This window comes from Frieseomelitta varia, unplaced genomic scaffold (assembly GCF_011392965.1).
Source record: "Frieseomelitta varia isolate USP_RPSP 00005682 unplaced genomic scaffold, Fvar_1.2 scaffold_633, whole genome shotgun sequence".
NCBI lineage: Eukaryota > Metazoa > Arthropoda > Insecta > Hymenoptera > Apidae > Frieseomelitta > Frieseomelitta varia.
Genome location: NW_025110405.1, coordinates 40432 through 63756, shown reverse-complemented (window position 1 = coordinate 63756; position 23325 = coordinate 40432). Strand labels below are relative to the sequence as shown.

The following is a 23325-nucleotide window of genomic DNA, read 5'->3' as shown; positions in this document are numbered from 1 at the left end:
GGACCATCCAGTTGGCGTTATCGTGTATACGTCGCGTATTACTTGTTCTGGGTAGTTTGTCTCTGGTTAGCGTAACGGCTTCCGTTGCTGCACGACGCCGCGTATTCACGGGCTCAATTAGATTTTCTTTTCAATCGATCGCGCCGTGGTTGGAGTTCTCTGCGTGCGAACGTGAAATAGCGAAGGTTCGGAGGTTATCACTTATTTTTGATATTTAAAGAATTCAGTCGAAAATTGCCAATTTCTTCTTGAAAATATTACAAAATTTGTTACTTATCACTGATAAATCGCGGGTAAAGTTAAAAATTATCAAAATTATACCAGATCCTTTCATGAAGAAGAAACAGAGAACTGCACGTAAAAAATAAATTGACCGAACCTTTCAGTGAAAGTGCAATTCCTAAATCTGTTGTCAAAACGACCATTAACGACAGATAAAATAGAGACAGAGGATAAAATCGACTCGTCATAAAGCGGGTCATAAAGCGTTTTCGGATGATCGATGACGAACTATCTGACAAGTTAAGTGATAAACAGTGGTAGCTCACCAGTGGGATCGCGGTAAGCGTCCATGTAGTGGGAACCCCCGCTGTCGGGGGTGCTTTCACGACTGTACGCCGCGACGTGCACACCGGGTGGCGGGAAGCCTGGTACAGGCCTGATTCCAGGACCCCCGCTGAAATTGACCGGCTCGTTTGCCGTCGAAAAGTCCACAGGCTCGGTTTGTTCCTCGATTGGTCTGGGCGCTGGGAAACCAGGTCCAACGGGAACCGCCACAGCTTCTCCGTGGCCGGTCGGATATTGGGGACTTGGCGCGCCGCTATAATCAGATGAAGATGATGTACGATTTAATATCTCTCCCTTTCGTTTCATTCTCGTTGCGTTGGAAGGATGGCAATTCGTTAGGATTAAAATAATAGCGCAGCACTTTCGGGAAAATGGAACATTTATATTTTATTTTATGTATTTTACTCTTTTACTGTCTTAGATTGTGATGAATTTCTCGTGCATCGTAGATTCTTAATTGATGCGAAGCTATTTCAATGGAGATAAATCGCGAAACACTTAAACTTTCAAACTGCGCTTTCAATCTTTTTTTCTCATAAGTATCAGAATGTACCTAATCCTGCTTCTTATGTTTAAAATTACATCATCTTTCGTGTACTAAAACGATCGACAGCGATCTATTCTTTATTGTTAATTCAATTTTGACCAAAATGTGCTGGAGATTATTCACACTTAAGATTAAATTCAATTCCAAATTTGATGTAATAGGGTTGATTTAGTAAAGGAGTAAAGTCAACGATAATTACCTATGGAGCCTGTTGACGCTGAGATCGAGGGTCTGTCCTTGAGGACTTGGAACCTGAGGACTTGCAGTCAAGTGCGGGCTTGCTGCAGCCTGAGGACTGCCACCTACTGTTTGACCACCGCCATACTGAGGGCTAAGACTGTTGGAACCGTAAGGCGGTGCCTGCAATGAATATCACCGCGATTTTTTTTTTTTTTTTATGAATTTCTCAAATTACGACTTAGGTTTTTCAACGCTTAGATAGACGTCCCTACCTGTGGGCTCGTTGACGTGACGCTAGAGGTTGACAAGTCCATCACTGAGCCACCTGGAGAGGTTGGAGGGCCACCAGGCTTCTGCATTTGCTGAACTTGCGCTACTGTGACGCATTTTACTGTAACGATAAAAATAATCGAGACAATTACGAAGTACGTCTTTGTAAATAGCTTCCATCGTTACTTGGAAACTTTAATAAAATTGTACAAGCACTATCATTAATTTCAATTCGATAAAAAATTGCTCAAATTATAGTAAAGACATCATAAACAACGAAACCCACCATCCTCAGTCTTCATCATTCCAGCAGCCGTAGCAGCGGCCATCGCCATCTGATGTTGCTGCGCAGCAGCCGCAGCCTCCTGATGGTACACCCGTTCCTGTTCCTCCGGCGTCATCCCAGTCTGCCCCAGGTAATACATATTCGTCCTTGAATGCAACTGCTGCTGCTGCTGTTGCTGCTGCTGCTGCTGCTGCTGTTGTTGTTGTTGCTGCTGCTGCTGCTGAGATTGAATCGGCGCGCAACTCTGCGTGTCGTATCTTTCGTAAGCTGACGTGGTGCCAGGATCGTACGGTCGATGATTCGCCGCACTGGCTACCGCGTTCTCATATCCCCTCGCGTTTGCGATCTCGTTCGAGTAAGTGACAACTGGTCTGGCTATGTTACTCGCTCCAGGGTGCATGTATGCTCTCGCGTGCTCCGCCGATCTGTGATGATAAAGTTCCTCGCTGGTGGTGGCCGCAGCAGCAGCTGCCGCCGCTGCGGCCATCATGGCCGACGGCTCGTACGGAGATCTCTGCGACATCTGATGACTCATCCTGGTGTCCTCGACCATTGGCATCGGATAAGCGACCGTGGGCTGCATAGGCAGCACGTGGTGCGTCGGATGCTGGCTCGGATGATGTATCGTCGCGCCAATGGATCCCCTGGATCCCATCGCGTCCATCGACGACATGGACGAAGAGTTCGAGTCTTGATTCATGTAGGAGTCGTAGGTTGGTCGCACTGTGGGCGGCGGAGGCGGTGGCGGTGAGTTAACTCGGCAGGAAGCAGTCTCCTCCGTTTTCGGTACCAGTAAGTCGGTGGTGTTTTGTCCTCTGGTTGACAGAGTGTTGCAGCAACTGCCGCTTGGCGTCATATTCTCAGTTTTTGGGACCACCTTGGTCGTACGGGACGAGGGATTCTCCTCTGGTGTTTTCGGAGGTTTTACGTTGATCCCCGTGCTCTTCGTTGTAGAGTAGTAGTCGTAGGTCAGGCTGCTTAACACCGGTTTTGTGTCCTGCGCCGTGGACCCGTACTGGGAATAGCTCTTGCTATCCATCGACGGTGGCAACAGGTTCGTGCTGATGTATTCTGGAGGTATTCCGGACACTGTCGCGAAAATATAATAATTACCATGTGTTCCACTTTCGATTGGTTGGTTACATCGTGGAAACAGTTGACTGACACCATGCTTGCTTTTCGATTAATACGCTAGACAAAAGCTTGCAAGTAACATGCTGAGTGAAAGTGTTATATATGAGAATGTTAAAGATCATTGTACAGATTGTGCTCAGAACCAGCCTTGCAATTACTTGCACTATCTTTTCACGATAAATAAATTTATAAAATTTCTCTCGTGACACATTGAATATACAATAAAGTTAGAAAGATTAGAAAGTATAAGAAAGTGAATAGCTTCGTGAAAGGTAGGGATAACCAATTTTATGTCTGAGAAATTCAAACGATTTACAGTCTCATCTCGCTCGCGAATAAATAAAACTACTCGTCGACAAATAAATCAACGATATGGCTGTTTCATCTTATGTATCTTCAGGAGGAAACACACAGAAATGGACCTCTCGCGTTCGCTATCACGAGAATTATCGAGAAACGATTGGGGAGATTCGTTTCGCAGCTTCTAATCCCCGATCCGATTTTCACGGGGGCGGCTCGATCCGAGGATTTTCTCCCCCGGGATCGAATTCCAGGCACGTTGTAGAGTCGCCGCGACGCCTTACCTTGAGCCTTGTGTCGTGCCTCGCGTGCAGCCTGCTTATTGGCCGCGGCAATGGGACATCCGGACAGGCTCCTGTGCGTGTTCCGATTCGAGCTGACATGGCCACGGCCGTTGCAACCAGGTGTCGGGCATTTCAAAATAGTCTCATGCATCGCCAGAACTGTAGGGAACCCAGAGACACGTGGCCTGGTTATAGAACGCTGTCATTTTCCACTCGACAAGTTTTTTTTTTTTTTTTTCTTAACATGTTCCGATCGAGTTACACGCGCATCAATTGCTAGACCACACATACGCATACACGCATACCAAGATACGATCGGTAGAATCGAACCAACTCGGTGAATTTCAGCTCGATTCCTTCTTATGCGTTGAGTATAATCGTTATATTTGTCGGCAACACGGTTCGTTTCTTTCTTTCATTTTTTTTTCTTTTTCTTTTCCCGACACTTTTCGATCGCGTCGGTTTTAAATCGATTGTTACACACGGCGTTAGAGATGTTGTGTATAGTATACAGAGAAAGACAGAGGAGAGAACAAAAATCAGAGGAACAAAAATAAAGAGAGAGAGAGAGAGAGAGAGAGAGAGAGAGAGAGAGAGAGAAAGAGATGGGGTACACAACGTCACGGGATGAAATATAACAAATCAAATGTGTAATAGTACAATTAAGTATACCGAGCGGGTAGAGAGAAACTCAAGTAAAGACATAATCAAGTGACAAAATTATAAAAGACAACAACTTGCGATTCGTGTGTAGATCGATGGATCACTGTTCGTGTGTTTCGTATCGGGGATAATTTGTTGGTCTCTCGTGTAACAGGGAAAGTTCATTCGTTAGGGAAAATTTATTCGTTAAAATACTCGATGTTTGATCATTCTTGAAAACGAAACATGAATATTCAATGAACATCTAGAAATAGCAGCTTCAAATTTCAACTTCAAGTTTTCCTCAAGTGTGAAAGTTTACGCAACGAAATTCGTTTCAATAGAAATGCGAAATTAACGTGTGATTTCATATAATAACAATTAAGATTAAAATATTAATTAAGAAGCGGTAAACATTCTTCGTGAGATGATAACAAGTTTGTCGATCCACGACGAATCGATGTTCTTTCTTTCGTCGCTTAACAGGGTGAAACTTGTCGCGTGTCCTATCGGATCGGTCGACAAGCCGGTTGTCTGGTGAACCGTGTCACAAGAATGTGTCGATCGCCGTTTCTCAATTATACTCAATCGCACAAGATCCTCCGTTCGGATCCGGCGTGCTTGCACACGCATACCAGCTAGCCTTGCACCGCCCCCGTGTCTCGAGTTCTCCAGATAGTTCGTTGGTACAACATAACCAAGTTCATGTGTGGTGATAAACTCTCTACTATAATTAAAACTACAAACAGAACGGTAAAAATTAAAACGGAAGTGAAACGCAATAAATAAAGCTCTCTACCCCGCAAACGAAAAAGCACAAAGAATATAAACAGACAGACACATATAGACACACATAAGACGGGCACGTGTTTCAACAAGACCCGTTACACTTTCGTCCAATCGAGTTCGAAGCGGAGAGATTCAGTTATTATTCAATTCCCGCCGTTTGTTTCTTTCGACATCGCTACCAACGAATCACATCGTGTGTCGCGCGTCGACTTTTCACTTTCGAACGGTCGAACGGACGTTTCTAAAAGGTGCGTCGAGTCGCGAAGCTTGGCTCGAACACGCGATAGATTCGATCGCGTCGGTTTAAAGATCGTCGGATCGGTCTGAAAGAAACGTGCTACCGCTGCTGGGGGAAAAATAAGTTCACGCCGTTCACGATCGTACACTCGCCACTCCCTTGCCCCGGCACGTGAAAAAGGCAGTCTCGCAAAAAGAAGATGCATCTATGTAACTACGATAAGAGAAGTACGAATAATGGTGCCGCAATCGGCGACTACTTACTCTCTGGCGTTAGTTTATCCTTTCGTGGACAACCGGATAGGCTGAAATCACAGTAGCGAATTATGAAGCACGGTAAAAATATGCAGTTTCAACTGAATTGGGAAAATACGAACGACGAATCTGAGATTGCTGTATCGCTACGTTTCAGTGTGATTTTTATTTCCATTCATACTTTCAAGAATACAATGAAAAAGATAAAATTGGATACTTTATATATTTCTCCATGTTATGTGCATTCAATTGTGCAGTATAAAAATACTATAAAGTTTGAATATGAAACTTGAAACGAACGAGACAATTTAATTCAGCCTGCAATAATGCATTGGTCAAATTATTTCAAAGTTACGCTTGTAGTTACATTACATGATGTATGTATGTACATATGTTCTTGGGAACTTTATCAAAAAAATCAGAGTTTTAACTTGGTTAGATTTTCGAGTATTTCAAAAAGAAGACTTTGCCTGCAGATATCAAGACGCGAAGGTGTTATATTCGGTATTCAACGACGACCGGATAATATGTCGACTAAGTCTGCTAGTGTCAGTCCTATTTCACTTGCTCTTTCTGTCGTAGCGCCTAAGTGTCTAATCGACCAGGGTAAAGTGCAGAGCATAGGTTAATTACCGATAATTGCTTACCTGCGGTGGTGAGAGTAGAGTCCGGTCACGTGACCCTGCCCCGTGCAGCCTGGGGTCGGGCACTTGTTGCCCTCTGTAACAAATCAAACCATAGCGAATGGTCAGACTTCATATCGCTTGTCAACAGCGCGCCGCGAGTACATTATTACCATCCAAGTCAAAATGTGTTTTCTGTTGTAATTATCACGTATAGTTATTAAAATAATTCAAGAAGCTGATATATTTAATTAAAAAAAAAAGACTCTAATAGAAAAATTTGTTTCCAGACACGTGGAGAAACAATTCGATGAGAAAAGATTAAATTCTTGCGAACGGAATTCAGTTGACCTGACCGCTAATATGCGTGTAAGTATAAAATTATACAATGTTCAAGAACTAATATACGAAAATGTAGGAAACTAAATTTCGAACAGTAGAATTTTTTAAACGGCATAATATTGGTCCACGATGATCAAACTGTAGTATGTATAGCCAAGGGATGGAAAGTAGTATATAAAAAGGGATGGAAGAAATGATTAAGGAGATTATATATTTTAAAAAACGTAGTATGTAATTTTTCTTCGTTACGTGAAAGGTTTTCATTAAATTGAATTTTCTGAAAAAGATCTGACTGATGCATTTAGCATTGTAATTTTCCGAGTAAAAGTCTAGCCAATACCGAAATGACATATCTGCGAGTTCACTTCCCTTTATGTCATTTTGCTTCGCTAAATTTTCCATGTGTCCACTAGTACTCGTACTTAAACATCCGTCTGTACTTTCACAGTCAAAGATCATTAATACACGGCCAGCATCTCTGCAAATGAGCTAAAATATCGATCCCATTGATGGGAAAACGATCGAGTATACGGTCTAAAAACCTCGAGCGATTGTTGCGGCGTAATTGTCGCACGGTTGATGCATGGCTGTCAACGATAGAGCGTGTCAGTTCCGATGTACTCGGCCATTTCGAATCGATCGTATTGTGGCTCTTTAATTAATATCGATTACGCGCCGCGTAATTGTAATATCGAACAAACTGAACAACACGGTGCCATCGGTGTCATCGGTCCACCGTTTTCCGAGATGAATTTAATGACCGCGACAAGTACGTTTGATTGCGGATAAATTACGTGTCCATACGGCATGGAATGTCGAGCGGAATGATGGCCGAACCGTGACAGCTTCGCGATCCGATATACGCGGCAAAGTATTGTTACTGCGGTTGGTTTTTGTAACGCGCGGACGTTCGACTCACTCGCCGTTCGGACGTTCACTTTCGCTTTGGCAATCGAACCAACCCCCTCAAGAGAATCAATATTTTAACGGGGGAACACACCGGTGTGTTGACAGGACGCAGCCTTTTTGTAATAGGGAAAATGAAACGCTCTCCCTTGACACCGGTTTCACAATAATTCTTATTGTGTTATGCCGATGAATGCATGTTATTTGCTGTTCGTTGACGACAATCAGTGTTTCGTTTTAATCTCACTATCATTATCAGCTGGCGTATTGAGGAGCTTTCTTAATATTCGTATTTCTGAACTTTTGTTGCTGGTATCAGTGCCACACGATGACAATAATTCATGTAGTTCTCAATTGAAATCACAGGTTAAATCACAAAGGAGGATGATAATTCAGATTGAATTTGAATTAGATTGTTTATATTATATGTACATTAGCGTCAAAGTACTGAACAATTGAATACGTGACAACATACTGAAATTAAATGTACAATCTGACATTCCACTTTCATGATATGAAATTCTTGTATAAGATGAAAAGATATTTAATACATTTAGATCTGGTTAATTAGCATGCATATAACATATGTCATATTAAATATGATGTGTGAGAATTTTTTTCAGTCACACCGTACATTGTTACACGATAAATTTTATTGATAATTCTTATTGCATTGCACAAAAAGAATGCAAATTAATCTCTTATAACAGGTATATTATATTTAATATAATATGGTCCAAATAAATCTTGAATATGTGAAAATATTGAAAATACACAATAACGGCTGAAAACAGAAGATTCTTAATAAAGAGAATTCTTAATAAATGTATCGACGAGAAACAGTAAGAAACCTGACGGCCGATATTCTTCAGGATGGCGCAGGGAATTCAATGAAAATTAACCATCGAATAGATGACAACTATGTCGGACATCGCGGTGTACTTTCATCCGGCACACTACTACAGAATACGTTTTATTTCCCCGTTTGCCAATATTCATGTATACTTCATATTCCTTGCTCAGAGCGTTGAACCTATAAGCAAATAAACCAACGTTTATTGCTCGATGTATTTTAAGCTCCTCTAATTATTCTGCCTTCCAGGTTTAGCAAGAACGTATAGAAACCATGCGGAAATATTTCTACGTCTAAGTTTCTTTTTCTCACGCTGGGAAGATAATAAATGTAAATATATTAGAATAACATATCTACAAACAAGTTTACTTGACGTTAACAATATGCACGTTCTTTATAATTAGAATGTAGATTTAATCTCTTAATAAATATAAAATGTTTCTAAAAAAGATTAATAATAAATAAATTCGGTTAATACTAATAAGCAATGGTAAGTTTTTTGAGAGGTGATTGAAGATAGTTTAAAGTGAAGATGACGCTTGAAAATTTTGAAACGGGAAACTTTAAATGAAAATGGACAGGCTGTGGCCAATTGTGGTATCTTGGATCTTGTCGCGCGAGCTACGCATTTGCGAATAACCACCAGGATTTCTCTGTCCCGCATCTAAGCCTCGGGGATTAGCACCACGTATACGTACGACCCAAAACTTGCCCATGAAACGAGAGACAAGCGAGCTCGCGTTATTGTTGATCATCGTGAAATGAAAACGTCAATCTCCTACGCGTAACAACTTTGTACGATAAACCTACCAGGTTAAGTACTATCGAACAGTACACATATGTCGATGATTGACTAGACTGCGGATGTTTAAACAAAAAAAAATGGAATACCTGAATAGAGATTTACTTCACTCACTGGATATTATAACTATAAAGTACTATGTTTCGGCTATTTTATTCACTTTCAAATATTATATGCATTTTGTGCTTTTTTGCAAATTTAAATTTCATTAGTGAAATTATGGAAATTTTGAACAGCCAGAGTACGAAATGTCCGAAGCGTTCTATCAATATGTTGTTCAATTTTATTGTCAGAAATATAAAAATGCATTAAAATCTCCAGAGTTTGTGAACAATAATTAATTAAATAAAATTTCAATTTTATTCTAGCCGCTGGTCGATAAAACAAATAACCACGGCCAGTGAAACAACAAACCCAAAACGCATATTCCTTCAAGAAATTAATTCACCATCGAACGGACAATTATCGTTCGGCAAGAGCACGTCACATGGCGAAACTAATGTTCAGAGAACTTTGAGAAATTTTTTTTCCTTCGTGTTTTTTCCCCTCCTTGATTCTCGCTATTCTTACCGCTGTCACGAAATTGCATCGGGGGCATGCTCAAGCAACCTGTACCATCTGTCGTGTGCTGGCTGTAACTTAATGGCTGGTATGGTGCACGTCACGTATAATCGTGTTCGTGTTCTCAGGGTGACCTCGCGTGACCAGACAATTACAGGTTTCCAGTACGCTCTATGTAGTCCAGAAGTACCAATCGCTTAGGATGAGACCCGTCTGCTACTTCGGCCCTTTCGCTCCCAGCGCGATGTTGATTTTAACAACTTTTTCGCTGAATAATTCTTTCTTACGGCGGCCGAGATGAGATTAGTCGCGCGCGTCACGGTGACTTAGCCCCTTAGCGATAAAAAATCATAATCCTAATAATCAGATGTCGCGATACGCGTAATGGGTTCTCTCTGAGCCATTCAGTTGGTTTTCTTTCTAGTTAACGCTCGTTCCACACCGTTAGACTTTCGCAGAGTTTACGTACGGTACGTTGCAATTTAGAATGTAAAATGGACAAGTGGAAGATCGTGTCGTTCGTGATTAGTGAACTTTTTCTTTCTGCACGCGGTTGTTCCTGTGTATGGTTAACCTTTATACGATCAAGTAAATCTATTGGAGCAGCGTACCTATATATGTGATATAGTGGATTGTATCGTTTATCGAAATTTCATTTATCAAATTTGGTTCGTTAATATGGTAATCAATTATCGGAACAAAGTTATTTTAAACCTCAAACCGTGCATTATCAGTTAGATAAAGGAGTCACAGTGTCTGAAATTCGATCGTTTAAAAATTTAATATATTTATCAATATTAATTTATCGAACTATTATTTATTAAACTTACGATCATTATTGTACTTTGTCCAGTAATATATTACTTCGTTATTTCTTATTGATTGTACTAGATTCATAATTATTGTTCTATAAACGACATGACATTTCATTGATACCATGTCTATTAATTCATCAAACTGAACTCACCGATTTTTACTGATGTCAGTGGTACTCTTCATTCATCAAACGTCTCAAAATTTCATTGATATCTGCCATTCGTGACACGTTTGTCCATTTCATAAATGAGTTCGCCACGATTTTCACCAAAGTGAAGTTCACCAAAATTTTTATTGCACACGTATTAATTCGTTTCGTGCCAAGCTACGATCAATTCTGCGTTTCTTAACCCGAAAAGCTTCGTCCATACGATAGGTGCGTTTGTCACGTTTGCGGGAGGGTTCGGAAAGGGATTCCGAAGGAACGAGCCTTAAGGGGAGGCCAGCTTTAGGTTAGTTGCCGGGGGTTTCCCATGGAGTGAGTACACTTTTATAAACTTTGTCGTGTACTAATCCTCCTACGGCTTGGATCCCTCTAGCCAACTACACCCGACCCACGAAACAGCCGCCATGACGCCGAGAAACTTCATCAGGCCGTCATTTCGCGTTCGAGAAAGAGAGGGACCGAGCCGATCCCTGCTAAGACGCTAGCTTGGTCCACCTTCTTCCTAAATTGGATCACGATACGTGATGTCATTAGCGACATGCTTTATTCGCGAAAACCGGAGGAACGTGGAGCGAAACGCGCCGCTGGTTTGTTGTGTCGAGAGAAGTTCCAGGCTAGTGGATATTAATGAGAAGAAAAACGTGTAGATCTCGCTTTTGAATCGCGAATAGAACCGTTTTTTTTTTTTTTTTTTTTTTTTGTTCCATGGTTGGAACAGTGGAGTTGGAACAGAGAAAATGAGAAATGTCTGCCGGTATGGAAATGATACGTGATTCGTATTCTTCTGCATGGGGTCTGAGTATTTTAAATGGAGATATTTGGGCGCTTTGTACGAGATATAGAAATATTATTGATCATATGTGTTATTCAAGTATTTAACGTAAATTAAATGTAAATAGTGGAAATAAATTAGTATCAAGTATTTGTTGATATTTTGATGTAAATTAGATATGAAGAAGTAGTGAAAATAAATTAATAGCACGATAAATGTCATGTACGTAATAAGGCAGCAGTTTAATTTCACTCTTTTTGAATTCAGAAATATAATGAATAAATTGTCATCTGTCAATATGCAACTTGCCGCCAGCGCTCCTACTTCAATAAGTAGAATTAGCCACATTAGTCAGACACAGCGTAAGCCATTCATACACAGATTAATCTCATTCACTATCGCTTCCAATACATCAGATATATAGACTTCCCACCTGAATACTATAAAATCATCCCCATTTGCTCGCAGTTCACTACACTTATATTTATTTTTAAAAGGTATCTAAATCACTGAGCAACTGGGAGCCACGACAATTCAGAGTTGAATCACTTCATTGTAAAATTTTTAATTCGAATTTTAATAAAATTTTTAATAAAATTTTTAATTTGAATTTTAATAAAATAAGATGTTTGTATCGAAGTTTAATAATCTTCGATACAAACATACCTCCACCTGAAAAACCTTTTTCAACCATTCTCTATTATAAACCATCAGCAAATTACCAATAATGACAGCATTTCGACAGATAGAAGAGGCACATACTGCTAATGAAAACGTAACTAATAATTTCCTAGATCGGCGAGAGAAACGAAGGATTCCCGTGCTTTTTAATTAGCGGCAGGCTAGGGAAAAACGACTAAAGAGCGGTTGGTTGGCCGCCGGCGGGATTAATAAATTAGCCGTAAGGTTTTAAAGCGGCTGGCCGGTGCCTAAGCTCCGGGTGGAAAAGGAAAGAAAGAAACGGCAACGAAGAGCGGTAGACCGGGATAGAGAAGAAAAGAATGAAGGAGGAGGAGGAGGAGGAGAGGGGGCAGATAATGGTTCCGGTCAACAAAATGAATACCGGCACGCGCTGTTCTTTCCGGATCTCTGAATAGACTTGTAACGAGTCGGTCAGCCAGAGAGACCACCTCTCCTCTTTTTTCCTCTTTCTCCGCCCTTTCGCCGCTATGGGATCCCGTGGCGGGATGGGCGAGAGGGTCAGAGAGAAAAGAGGAAAGAGCGGATCCAAGGGGTGAGAACGAGGACGAGTAGAGCGGGTAGGACCGTGGCCGAGTGTGTAATTGTGTTATTTTGTTGCCATTTCACGTGAGGGTCACCACGGGAGGTCCAGAGGTGTACATAAACACCAGGATTGTTTTATTCATTCGGTCCACTGCACGACGCGTGCCGAATTCTTTCTTTCTCCTCCCTTTCCCCTTGTTTTCTCTTCTCATCTCTCACTCTTTCTCTCCCTCTGTCTGACTGTCTGTCTCTGTCTCTCTATCGTGCACGCGCCGCGCTGAAACCGCGCGAATACCATATCGTCGGTAAAAGAAAGTTTAAACGCGCGAACCGCGTATTCACAATCAATCGATGATGAGATTGAAACGTCCACAGCCAGGCGAGAGTGCGAATAAATAGACGCGTGTATATTTATTTTAATCGACCGATACTGGACTGCCTTCGCAGGCTTCTTTTAATCGTCGAAGAAAGAGGTGTCGATAGAGGTAAGAACAGTGTCTTCCTATCTGTCCATTAATAGGTCCAACGTATCTCTGCCAAGTTAAATATGCATCGCGAGACAAGACAGGACCGATATTTCTCGTGATATCGAGAATCGTTAGATGGTGTAATTATGTTGCAAGATGATCGTTTGACTTAGAATGGGATCTTAAAGGCCGAGAAGCGGAGGCAGGTAATAGAAGACGAAAGATTCTAAAAAAAGAGAACAATCGCAAGGTACGTATTTACACACGGTGGTGTGTGCGTGCGTGCGTGCGTGCGTGCGCGCGCGCGGACGTAACGCGAGGGTAGAGCCCCTGCGCGGCGAGTAAAGGTCCTTTTTATGCGTGCGGTCGCAAAGGCAGCGTAAAATTGAGTTACAGGGCAGTTTATTTTTTTATTAGCCAGGCCAACCCTGCCTGCCGCGCGGTTTCAACGCGGAAAGGGTGGTTTTTGCGGCCGACGGATTTCCCGATAGTGGTTTTATGGCGTGTCAACACGCTCTTACGCCCGTGCACCGTGTGTGTCAGCGGTGTGTTGAATAAAAAAGAGAAAATATTTTAAAAAAACGAGAGAGAGATAGAGATAGGGAGAGGAGTGGCAGAGTGAAAACGGAGGCGACAGAGAGAAAAAATGAAAGAGACCAGAGAGAGAGAGAGAGAGAGAGAGGAAGGAGCGCGACATGCACGCGATCCTGTCGCTAAATCGAAAGGCTTTGGGAACGAGCGGCGCGAATGGCGATTAAAACTATAGGCTACGTAGGGTCCGGCACGCCTGTACCGCCGTCACGGTTGTAAGTATGCGATTAATCGTACCCACTTATCACGGCCCCGCGTTTGTTCACCGAGATTTCCGTCGAGCTGGATTGCACGGCTTATCGTCACCTACGGATCTTTTAATAATCGACCACCCTCAGAAATTGACAGGTGCCGCTGGAACTCCTTCGACGTAAACGTTCTGAGCGGCGTTGGAAGTTCTCTGTTTGTATTATACAAATTTTTTGACGTGCATGGTAATGTCATTGAACGCAACGAAAGCGACCGATTAGACTACTGTAGTATTAGATAGCGTACTCTATAAAATTTAAGGTTTTACAAAGTCCGACAGAGATTCAAATGACAAAGTATCAATAGATAAGATTGATCTGTAATGCACGATTCTTTGTTTCTATCGATAGACACAACATATTGATCGTTGTTTCAATATTTTTCATTGAGTGAAATTAAATACAAGTGTATGAGAAAGTTTATACAACGGTTTACTCGAAGAATTTTATCAGAATTTCTAGCATAATTTATACTACGAAAATATGTGAGACTTGTATTAACGTGATATTAATGTTCTTTCACATTACGACGAGTAACTGATATATAGTTTATAAATACCGCAGCTGATCTATCCAGGTCAATTTATAACGGGACACGAAATGACGATAATTGAATTTTTGAACTGCTCGCCTTCGCAGCTTCAGTTAGAGAAAACGCTAAGGGAATAATGAGGACAGGCAGTGGAGCCGCATGGTGGTAATAAGGTAGCGTGGTGTGGCTAGGATGCTAGTCACGTTTCTAGCTGCTGACAGCTGCGGCTTATACGTATGACGTGGTATCAACCCCAAATTTCCCCGTCTAGGCACATCGTGTCGTCGCTGCCCTAAGACCCTGGAATGCACTCGAACTCCCACCTGTCACACCGTGGAATGTTTCCCCGTTGGCGCAACTGGAATTTTCCCTGATTTTTTCGTTTCCCCTCGTCGGTGATCTTTCCCTTGTCCCTCTTTCAATCTTTTCATTTAGATTTTAAATAAATATTATTTACTAAAAAATATTAGTTGACTAAGATATCGATAATGAAAATTATAATAACAGAATGAAACAATTTATTTTTTAACGACGAGTTTCTTTATACTAGTAGTAATTATTTATGTTATGTTATACTACTAGAATACAATCACAGACCATAATTCAATTTTTAATTGATGAAACAAATTTTTATTTGGATTTCATTTATCAAACTTTATAAATTTACACAAATATAAGTTCAGTTATTATTTGCTCACGGCATAGTATGACAAATATTACATTTTATTTTGAAACTAAAAGTAGAATAAAATATTATCCGAGTCTGATATTTAAAATATGACAATATCAAAATTATTCGTATTGAAATTTTTTTTTAATTACAGAACCTTTCAGCAGCGTTCCTATCTCTGTGAAGTAACTCTCTCAGAGTAGAGAAACAATCAGAGTACGTACGTAACTTCAGAAAAGTGAATGAGTTAAAAAAAGGGAAAAACGAAAGAGAGAAGGTAATTTGGAAAGAATGGCAACGTAAATTCCGAGTTATAGCATAGGATTCTAAAGGGCACGTGGTCGAGTGCGTTTAATAGGTGCAAGTCCTCCCCCTCCCTGCGCGTGCTGCCAGTCTTTACGATCATCGCGACGTTCCCGTGATCAAGCGAATAGTTTCGAAGCTGCGCCAAAGACGAAGACAAAGTGGCTGTAGCAGAGGATACGGAGAATAACTTTACTTTGAGAGACCTTGATTTCACCATTTGAGTCATCGCCCCTCGCTTCGTAATTATTGATTTTCCGTGCTACCCTAACTCCCCTAACTTCATAGAGAAAGCAAGCGAGAGTGTGACAGAGAGCGAGAGAGAGAGGCTGACAGTAGGAGAAGAGTACCGTACGCGGGAGCGTCGAAAATGCCTTTTGTCCCCTTCTCGTACTGGATAACACACGGACGCTATGCCTACTAGCACCATCGACATTTGCCTCATCAATGATTTCGCAAATTTCCTCGACTTTGATCTATCCTGGCTCGTCAATGAAAATCGTCCCGATTAGAGAAAGCGGTTTGAAACGTTGCTCGTATTTGCAGTCGTTAAAGTCTCGACGGGACACGCGACTGTCTACCACCCATGGGAAAAAGTCTTCGATCAAAACGTAAGTTTTCAAAATATTTAAAACTATTAAAATCCGTCGTATCTGCAAATTCAATTGACTTTACTTTTTCGTACATATATATTTCAAACAAATGTAGTAGTATTTTCTATCTCAAAAATGTCGATATTTATGAATACGTTTGATCGAATATCTCAAGGGATAGTATATTCCATTGTTACGAGATCCCCAAGTTCTTTCAAAACGAATCAGCGAGGACATTTCCAAAATTTGATTGGCCGAACAATGTATTGGATTGAAACTCTCACCTCTGCTAAGACTGGACGGAGACATGGACATTCCCGGTCTGCTGCCATCAAAGGAAATTGTCCTTTCTGGCATTTTCATAACAGACTCTTGCTGACCAGTCGCAGTTCCCGATGTCGCATCGGCGCCAGTCGTCGGACTGGACGTGGTCGTACTGGTGGAAACTACGGTGATCGCGATACTGTTCGTCACATTGTTCCCGTTGTTGCCGTTGTTGCTGACCGGATTGGCAGTGTTACTCGCGTTACCACTACCGTTGTTGCTTGTAACTTTGTTACCCACGTTGTTCGTACAAGTACCGTTGCTGTTGCTGTTGATGCCGTTGTTGGTGCTGCCGTTGGTCGTGCTACAACTGCTAACAGCCGTCACACTGACCACTCCCTCTCTGGCTATGTCCTGAATCGCACTGGCCGCCCTCGATCCGATACCAGCTGGCTGCAGAATCGTGTACTGCTTCGAGGAATCTGGACTGGTAACGGCAGGTAGCCCACCAGTTGGACTCTTGTTGCCTGTCATGGGGTTTGTCGTCACCTCGTGCCTCGTCACGTGATGTACCTCCTCCTTCGACGATTTCAACTGTAGCAACGACACGGATGACGTGTGTTTGTCCTCCGTGGCAGTGGAGATTCCTGTAACAGGTTGCGGTGTCGGCATCGTTGGTCCTGGACCGGCAGTGGGGTAACCGACGAACGTAGCGGACGCTGGATAAGGACCGATAGGTGGAATCGTCGTCGATGCCACGGCTACTGCCGGTGCACCGCTGCCAGTCGCTTTCGCGTGATCCGTGTTGGGTGGCCTGAACGCCGACGTGGCAGAGAACGGTGAATTCGACGAGGTAGAGGAAGATGAGCTGCTGGTGGCGGTCGGCGAAACCTTCATACCGTTCTCGTTGTACTGTCTGTGGTAGTTGGAATACAATTGGTGTTGGTGTTGCTGTTGCTGTCTGGAATTTTGCGACGACTGGCCGTTCCGGCACGTTCGATCCCTGTCCCTGTCGTTGAGCTTGTCCCTGTCAGCCTCGTCTTTCTCGGCAGCTGGGTCCGACATGTCAATCTCCAGTTCGTTGGACGAATCGTCAACGAGCTCGTTGAAGTCGGGTGGATCGTATCTGGAGTATTTGTCCGTCTGTCGACCTTGAGCGTCCATGTGCGTGCCGATCATGCTCCTGTCGTTTCTGTCTTTGTTCGATAAGGACCTCACCGGCACTGGTCTGATTTTACCCGGTTCGTTCGGGTTCACTTGGTTGTTCACTTGGCTAATGCCGCACTCGTTTTCCGTTTTTAACAAACTGTCCAAATCCTTTTTCACTTTGCTCGGATGTTGCTGTTGCTTGATGTCTTGTTGCTTCAATAGTTGCTGGGCTCTGCTGTTTCGATCCTGCTGGCCACGGAACGATATCACGTCTTTCAAGGAGCAACCTGCATCGTTGCTGGTGGTCGATGAAGTGGACATCGAAGAAGGCGACAATTTAGGATTGTCTTTCTTCTCCTCGAACAAGTTCTCGAAGTTCGACTCGTATTTGTCCTCGTCCGAATTGCCTCGCTGATACAAGGAATCTCTTGGACCAGGCCAACTACCGGACAGACTCTTCAAAGCAGCTTCGGTTTCTCTGATAAGAGTCTCGTCATCCTCGGGTTCCTCCGAGTGTTTGCTCGATTTCCTCGCCGGGCTACCCGAGTTACCGGCAGCGAACGCTCGCTTCTTTTGCGGTAACGGTATGTTCTTACTCGAGTCGTTGGCGTCCAACGATTTACGGGTTTCGTCATCGCGAACGCTTTTTCTTCTTCGTTTAGCCGCAGCATCAGCTGTCTCCATTTCTTGGGGAATGATCGGTTGAGCAGCCTTCTTATTCATCAACGGTTGCTGTTGCTGATAGTGCAGCTGTTGTTGCTGTTGTTGTTGTTGTTGTTGTTGTTGTTGTGACTGCTGTTGCGGTTGCTTAGGATTTGGGCTGACAGATTCTGCTTCCAGCTTCCGTTTTTTGAGATGAGCCATCGCATTCTGGCCACCTGGCACGCTGGTCAGTTCCACCCTGGAACACAAAAATTCCAGAGGATCAGGAAATCTGCTCTCTCATCGGATGCATGGATGCATGTGAGTTTTGATCAATGAGTGCAATCAGCTCGCTCAAGGTCGCTCGACATCTAACAAAACCAATTCCCGTGGCTGGGGAACAGAATCTCTGTCAGTTCCAAACGATTCACACCACCCGTCCCATCTTCTTAATCCTCGCTTTCTATTCTTTTACCTTTTTCTCTTTTTTTTTTTTCGAAGCCTAAAGTAACCTGGTTTTCTCAAGAAACTTCACCTGAATGCCATGCAGGTTCATCGAGGACATTGCCTCGAGTCCCGGGGCCCTTTCCATCCAGTCGAGACGTCTCTGATCTTCGGCCCGAAAATGAAATTCTGCCAGCGAACGTGTATTTCTCTTCGATCGAACAACACCACTTCGTTCTCTTTTATGTTCTCCCTCCCTCTCTCTTTCTCTCTCTCTCCCTTTATACGTTACACTCTCGCTCGATCCGTTGTTCTATAATTTTTTTTTTTTTTTTTTTTTTTTTTTTTTTTTGTTTATCGGGAACACGGAATTCGTAGATACACGGATCGTGCACGCACTCGACGTGATATATACATATATGTACGCACGCGCGCGCTCGCGTGTTCACGCACCAGTCACGCGTGCTTCGGTCGGCCTCGCCGACTCGATATATACGACTCGATATATAGACGGCGGTGGCCTTTGCGTCGCACAAGTGCGCGGAAAAGCCCTTCCACGCAGGGTGCTCGCGAGCTACTGTGTGCTATGTTTAAGTTGGTTCGGGGGTGGCGATCTTCCACCGCGACACCGGAGGGGATGAAGGCTTGCGCGAGCAACTGGCAGCTTCTGCTTCGTCGCGAAAAGTGGGGGCGGGTTCTGCGCACTGTCCACCCCTTTTAGCTTTGGCTGGAACGCGATTCCCGGCCTCTCAGCACATCCCCCGTCACTCTCACCTCACCAACCCCCCTGAGCACAGAGAGAGAGAGAGAGAGACTGAGAGAGAAAGGGGAAATAAGGAGAGAGACGGAGTAGGGGGACACGGCCCCTGGATGCACACCAAGGTGTTTCTCAGTGTGTTGGACTACGGGCGCTGGTACACCTTCGCTCCGCTTATATTCACCCACATCTTAACTTCCACCACCTCCTTGCCGACCACCCTCGCTCGTCCGTCTCGTTCACGATCTACCTGTGCTACCTGGTTCTCTTTTCCCGGCTTGCCTTAAGAGTCCCGGCGATCCTGGTCCCCGGCCAGAGACCTCCTGTCTTTTTTACATTCAGCCGGGGTCTGGCCCGCCGTAACGAGCAACGTCAAATTCAATTAGAATTAAACTGCGAGAATTCGGCGGCGACGGCTCCCGTGATCATTGCCGTATTTACTTCTGATTACCGACGACCGCCGCGCGTTCGCGTTTAAACAGACCCCCTCTTGCGACTGTATAGACAACTTAGGGGTACCGAGTGGAACGCACGATTATTATCGCGCTTGGTTTAAAAACATGTATCGTGAATGAGAGCTCGGTGATTGTAGTGCGTCATTATCGATACTTGTGTAATAAATGCATTTGTTTCGACACTTCTACGGCGGCAGCTATTGAGTTAGAATTTCGTTAAACGCAAGTGTGCTTTATAATGCCTGAATAAGGTAACGGTCGTTGTATATAAGAAGCGTCGTTTATTAGAATTATCAATATATACCGAGTGTATATATATATATAGCAGTATTTGTATCAGCTTTCTCCAATTGCCAATAAATTTATATTTCTCTGCAATACAAGTTTGAAAATTCTTATCAATGAGAATGCTAATTACTTGCTTCAAATGTACATCATTGTTAAGAGTTTCAGAACACACATTGCAAAACGATATCACATCGGTTCGATATTTTTATTATTAATCATTTATATTATTTATATTAATCATTATATTCTAAGGCTGCCAGAGTCACGCGTGCATGTGTACGTGTACATGTGTATACTCCGATCGAATTAAATTACAGCAAGTCGATTTTTCCCAAGTTTTTCAACTTCCTGACGAAAATAATCATAAAGTGTCTACTAGAACGGGGGGTTGTTCTTGAACGTTTCTCCAGCTAGATATTAGGATGTAGCTATATTCGGACGACATTTATCGATCGGTTACGTAACAAAAGGCTAGCGTGCACATCGCCGGGCCAAATTCATCTTGGACGGGCACGGTTGCGCCTCTCGGCCCGTTTCCCGATCGCGTATATTTTCAATCGACGGGGCCAGCCCCCATCGGCCAGTTCGCGTACGGTTTAGAGCGATAGCGCGGAAGCTACAACTGGAATTAGATAAACTATCGGAGGTTCCGAGGGAGGGAGATACAGGAAGAAGAAGAAGAGCAGGATCAGCGTGAGCGCTTAGCGGGAGCTTGGGAAGGATCTCTGGAGTGAGAGAGGGCTTTCCTTAAACCCTAAACCCTCCTCAGACCACGGAGAACGCTCGGTGAGTTTAGAGCAACGAACTCCTAGAAAGGACCGCGGCGAGAGAGAGTGTGCCCTCTCTCACTAAAATCGGAAGTTAAATCGCACCGGAGGCTTAAGACATTATCACTTTTCTTTGCCGGTCAATGTTCATTGGTCCGGCATCTCGGTGTTCGGGAGTTCGAGGACTAAACGAGCAAGTGAAAGATGAAGAGAGAGAGAGAGAGAGAGAGAGAGAGAGAGAGAGAGAGAGAGAGAGAGAGAGGAAAGTGGCTGAAGCGGAGCAAGGAAGATCTCGAATCCCTTCCAGTTAGGGATCAATGCTTCCTCGTCCACCCTCCAATTACGTGTCATCCCTTATGGCCTGTGGGGAATAATTAGAAAGCAGCCCTTCTCCTGGACCGAGTACCTACGTCCGTCGACGTGCTGTCGCGTAAAGATTAGTTTCGTTTTCGCGTTCAAGGAAATGTCACGTCCGTATTAAAGTCCCTGTCTTTCTCGAATGAAATCGAGCTGCACTGTTGCTGGGCAGTATCTCTCTATAGTGACGGATGTAAGCATTCATTTCTACTGCTCGAGGTTACAAAGTATTTAATAAGTGGATCATTTGCCGTAGTGAGAGCAGATAACAAAGAATTTGATACTCATCAAGAATTTTTATGCCTCCAACTAAATAAAAATTCTTTTCTAATAATAAATGAGTTACAAGTTTTGAGAATTTTTAAATAAAATGATATTTTGAAATTTAAATTAATTTTTCCATTTCTATTATTAGTAAATCTCTTACTATTACGTAGGAATATTTATTGATATTGACAAACTTGTATCTTGCGATTCGTTAGAATTTTATTAGTACGATTAGTTATAGAAGAGTTCAGAAATGAGAATCAGATTCTTAAGCAATCAATTTTTTAAATTCTTTGAACCTAGGTAAGTGAATATATGAACAATTTATTTATCAAAAGAAATAATATATGAAGGATTCAAAAACCAATCGGTGTAAGTCAGCTTTTCGTGAAAAGCAATCCTTTTGTTGTTAAAGTCATAGATGGAACAGCTTAATTATTAGAATGTAATTATTACGACGTTATAATTAAGTTGTTCCATCGACAATGAAATCGATGACTCTGACAAGAAATAAATAACTCTGGATGGAAGATATACACAGACTGAATGTAATATTCTCAAAATCACACGGGATCAATGTAAACGGAAAGTACTCGGTGCAAGTGCTGTGCGTTTAGTGTTCAGTCTGCACCGACTGATAACAGTCCTCCCTCTCGGCAGACATGAAGATTCTCGACACCTCAAAATCCGTACTCGTCAATTAATTAGCAAGTGTCGTTCGTAGCGGAGGAGATGGTTACCCAAGAACACGGGACTGCAGAAGCGGACGATGGTGCCTCTGCTGAAGGGATTAGAGTATTAGGCGACGTCACGTCACTATAGTCTAAAGGAGCGTCTTGGAACTGTGCACTCAGAGATAGCCCAAACTTACACACCCCCTTGCCGATGGTTCTTCAAGTACTCATCCTCTTCCTCCCTCTCTCTCTCGAATACACTTTCCTTCTCTATACTCACTTCCTTAGTTTTGCTCACTCTCTCCTCATCTTTCGTCGTTGCTTCTCGCTGGTCCCGGCATCCTTCTTCAAGCTCTCGACAATTCCAATTAGATAAACCACGCAAGGATCACGGTACTCAGCGGTATTCGAGGTTATGCCTGTCTCTGAATTCATGTCGAAACAATTGCAAAATATCGGCACTGAGTGCTTCTTCTCTCGAATTAGTCAATTCGTTGTCAGTCATGATGTGCTCATCAAGATGCGGTGGAAATGGAAAATTTTGTGCCGATATCTTCAATCTTTTTTAAGTATAACAAGTCAATTCTTTTACTTAACAAATAATATCATTGAATTATAGATGACTAACAATTTACTAAAATTTAGCGTTATAACATACGATGTACTTGTTTTCACTTGCTCGTTCTCGTACGCCAACGAAATGAGAATGATTTTCATCGCACCTACACCGTCTTGAACATCCACGGAGGGTGTTCTCTCGCGAAAGGAACTCGTACATCTTTTTCTCGCCGACGTTCAAGGGAGGGGTAGGTCGGCGCTAGGCGAATGCCGGATAATTTAGGGGTCTCTCACGCGTGGATAATGGGGAACTTGGCTAATGCACCCCACTTGGCACCACGTGGATTCGCGTGAGTTTTGCGACTCACAGACTTTCCCCGCTTCCCTCCGCTTTCTTAAACGCTGAATGAAGGCATAGCGTGGAACTGTGGAACAACATCAAACCAACACGGATCCCGTGTAATTCATATCCATAAAACTCCATTCTCTATCCGAGAAGGTTAACTCCATTCTCGCTTGTATTGTTATTACATTTTTATCATTTTTTGGAAATGTGAAATTAGTTCCTCGATATTATTATTGGATAACGAATAAACTGCGAGTTCTTACGCGAATCTATACCGTTTGAAAATGTAATTGAGAAAGTAGAAGAATAATATAATAATAATATAATAAGAAAACAAGATAAATAGTAAAAACTTATTACTATTGCTATTAATATTGATAGTAATATTATTATTATT

At 42.7% G+C, this 23325-nt stretch overlaps 1 protein-coding gene across 4 annotated transcripts in view; it reads right to left on the bottom strand.

The window, feature by feature from the left end:
- The window catches only part of LOC122534727 (putative mediator of RNA polymerase II transcription subunit 26), a 51048-nt gene that overhangs the window by 14832 nt on the left and 12891 nt on the right, over nucleotides 1-23325 (bottom strand). For 2 of the 4 annotated variants that reach the window (XM_043665647.1, XM_043665649.1), the window contains exons 2-9: nucleotides 16245-18274; nucleotides 6139-6211; nucleotides 5501-5541; nucleotides 3569-3727; nucleotides 1851-2939; nucleotides 1567-1685; nucleotides 1314-1474; nucleotides 549-820 (exon numbers count right to left, since the gene is read on the bottom strand). In XM_043665647.1, coding sequence (XP_043521582.1) covers nucleotides 549-820; nucleotides 1314-1474; nucleotides 1567-1685; nucleotides 1851-2939; nucleotides 3569-3727; nucleotides 5501-5541; nucleotides 6139-6211; nucleotides 16245-18274 — 3944 coding nt within the window. Of the gene's footprint in view, nucleotides 1-548; nucleotides 821-1313; nucleotides 1475-1566; nucleotides 1686-1850; nucleotides 2940-3568; nucleotides 3728-5500; nucleotides 5542-6138; nucleotides 6212-16244; nucleotides 18275-18550; nucleotides 18752-23325 lie in introns of those variants that run through there. The other 2 variants (XM_043665646.1, XM_043665648.1) reach the window with 2 other exon arrangements.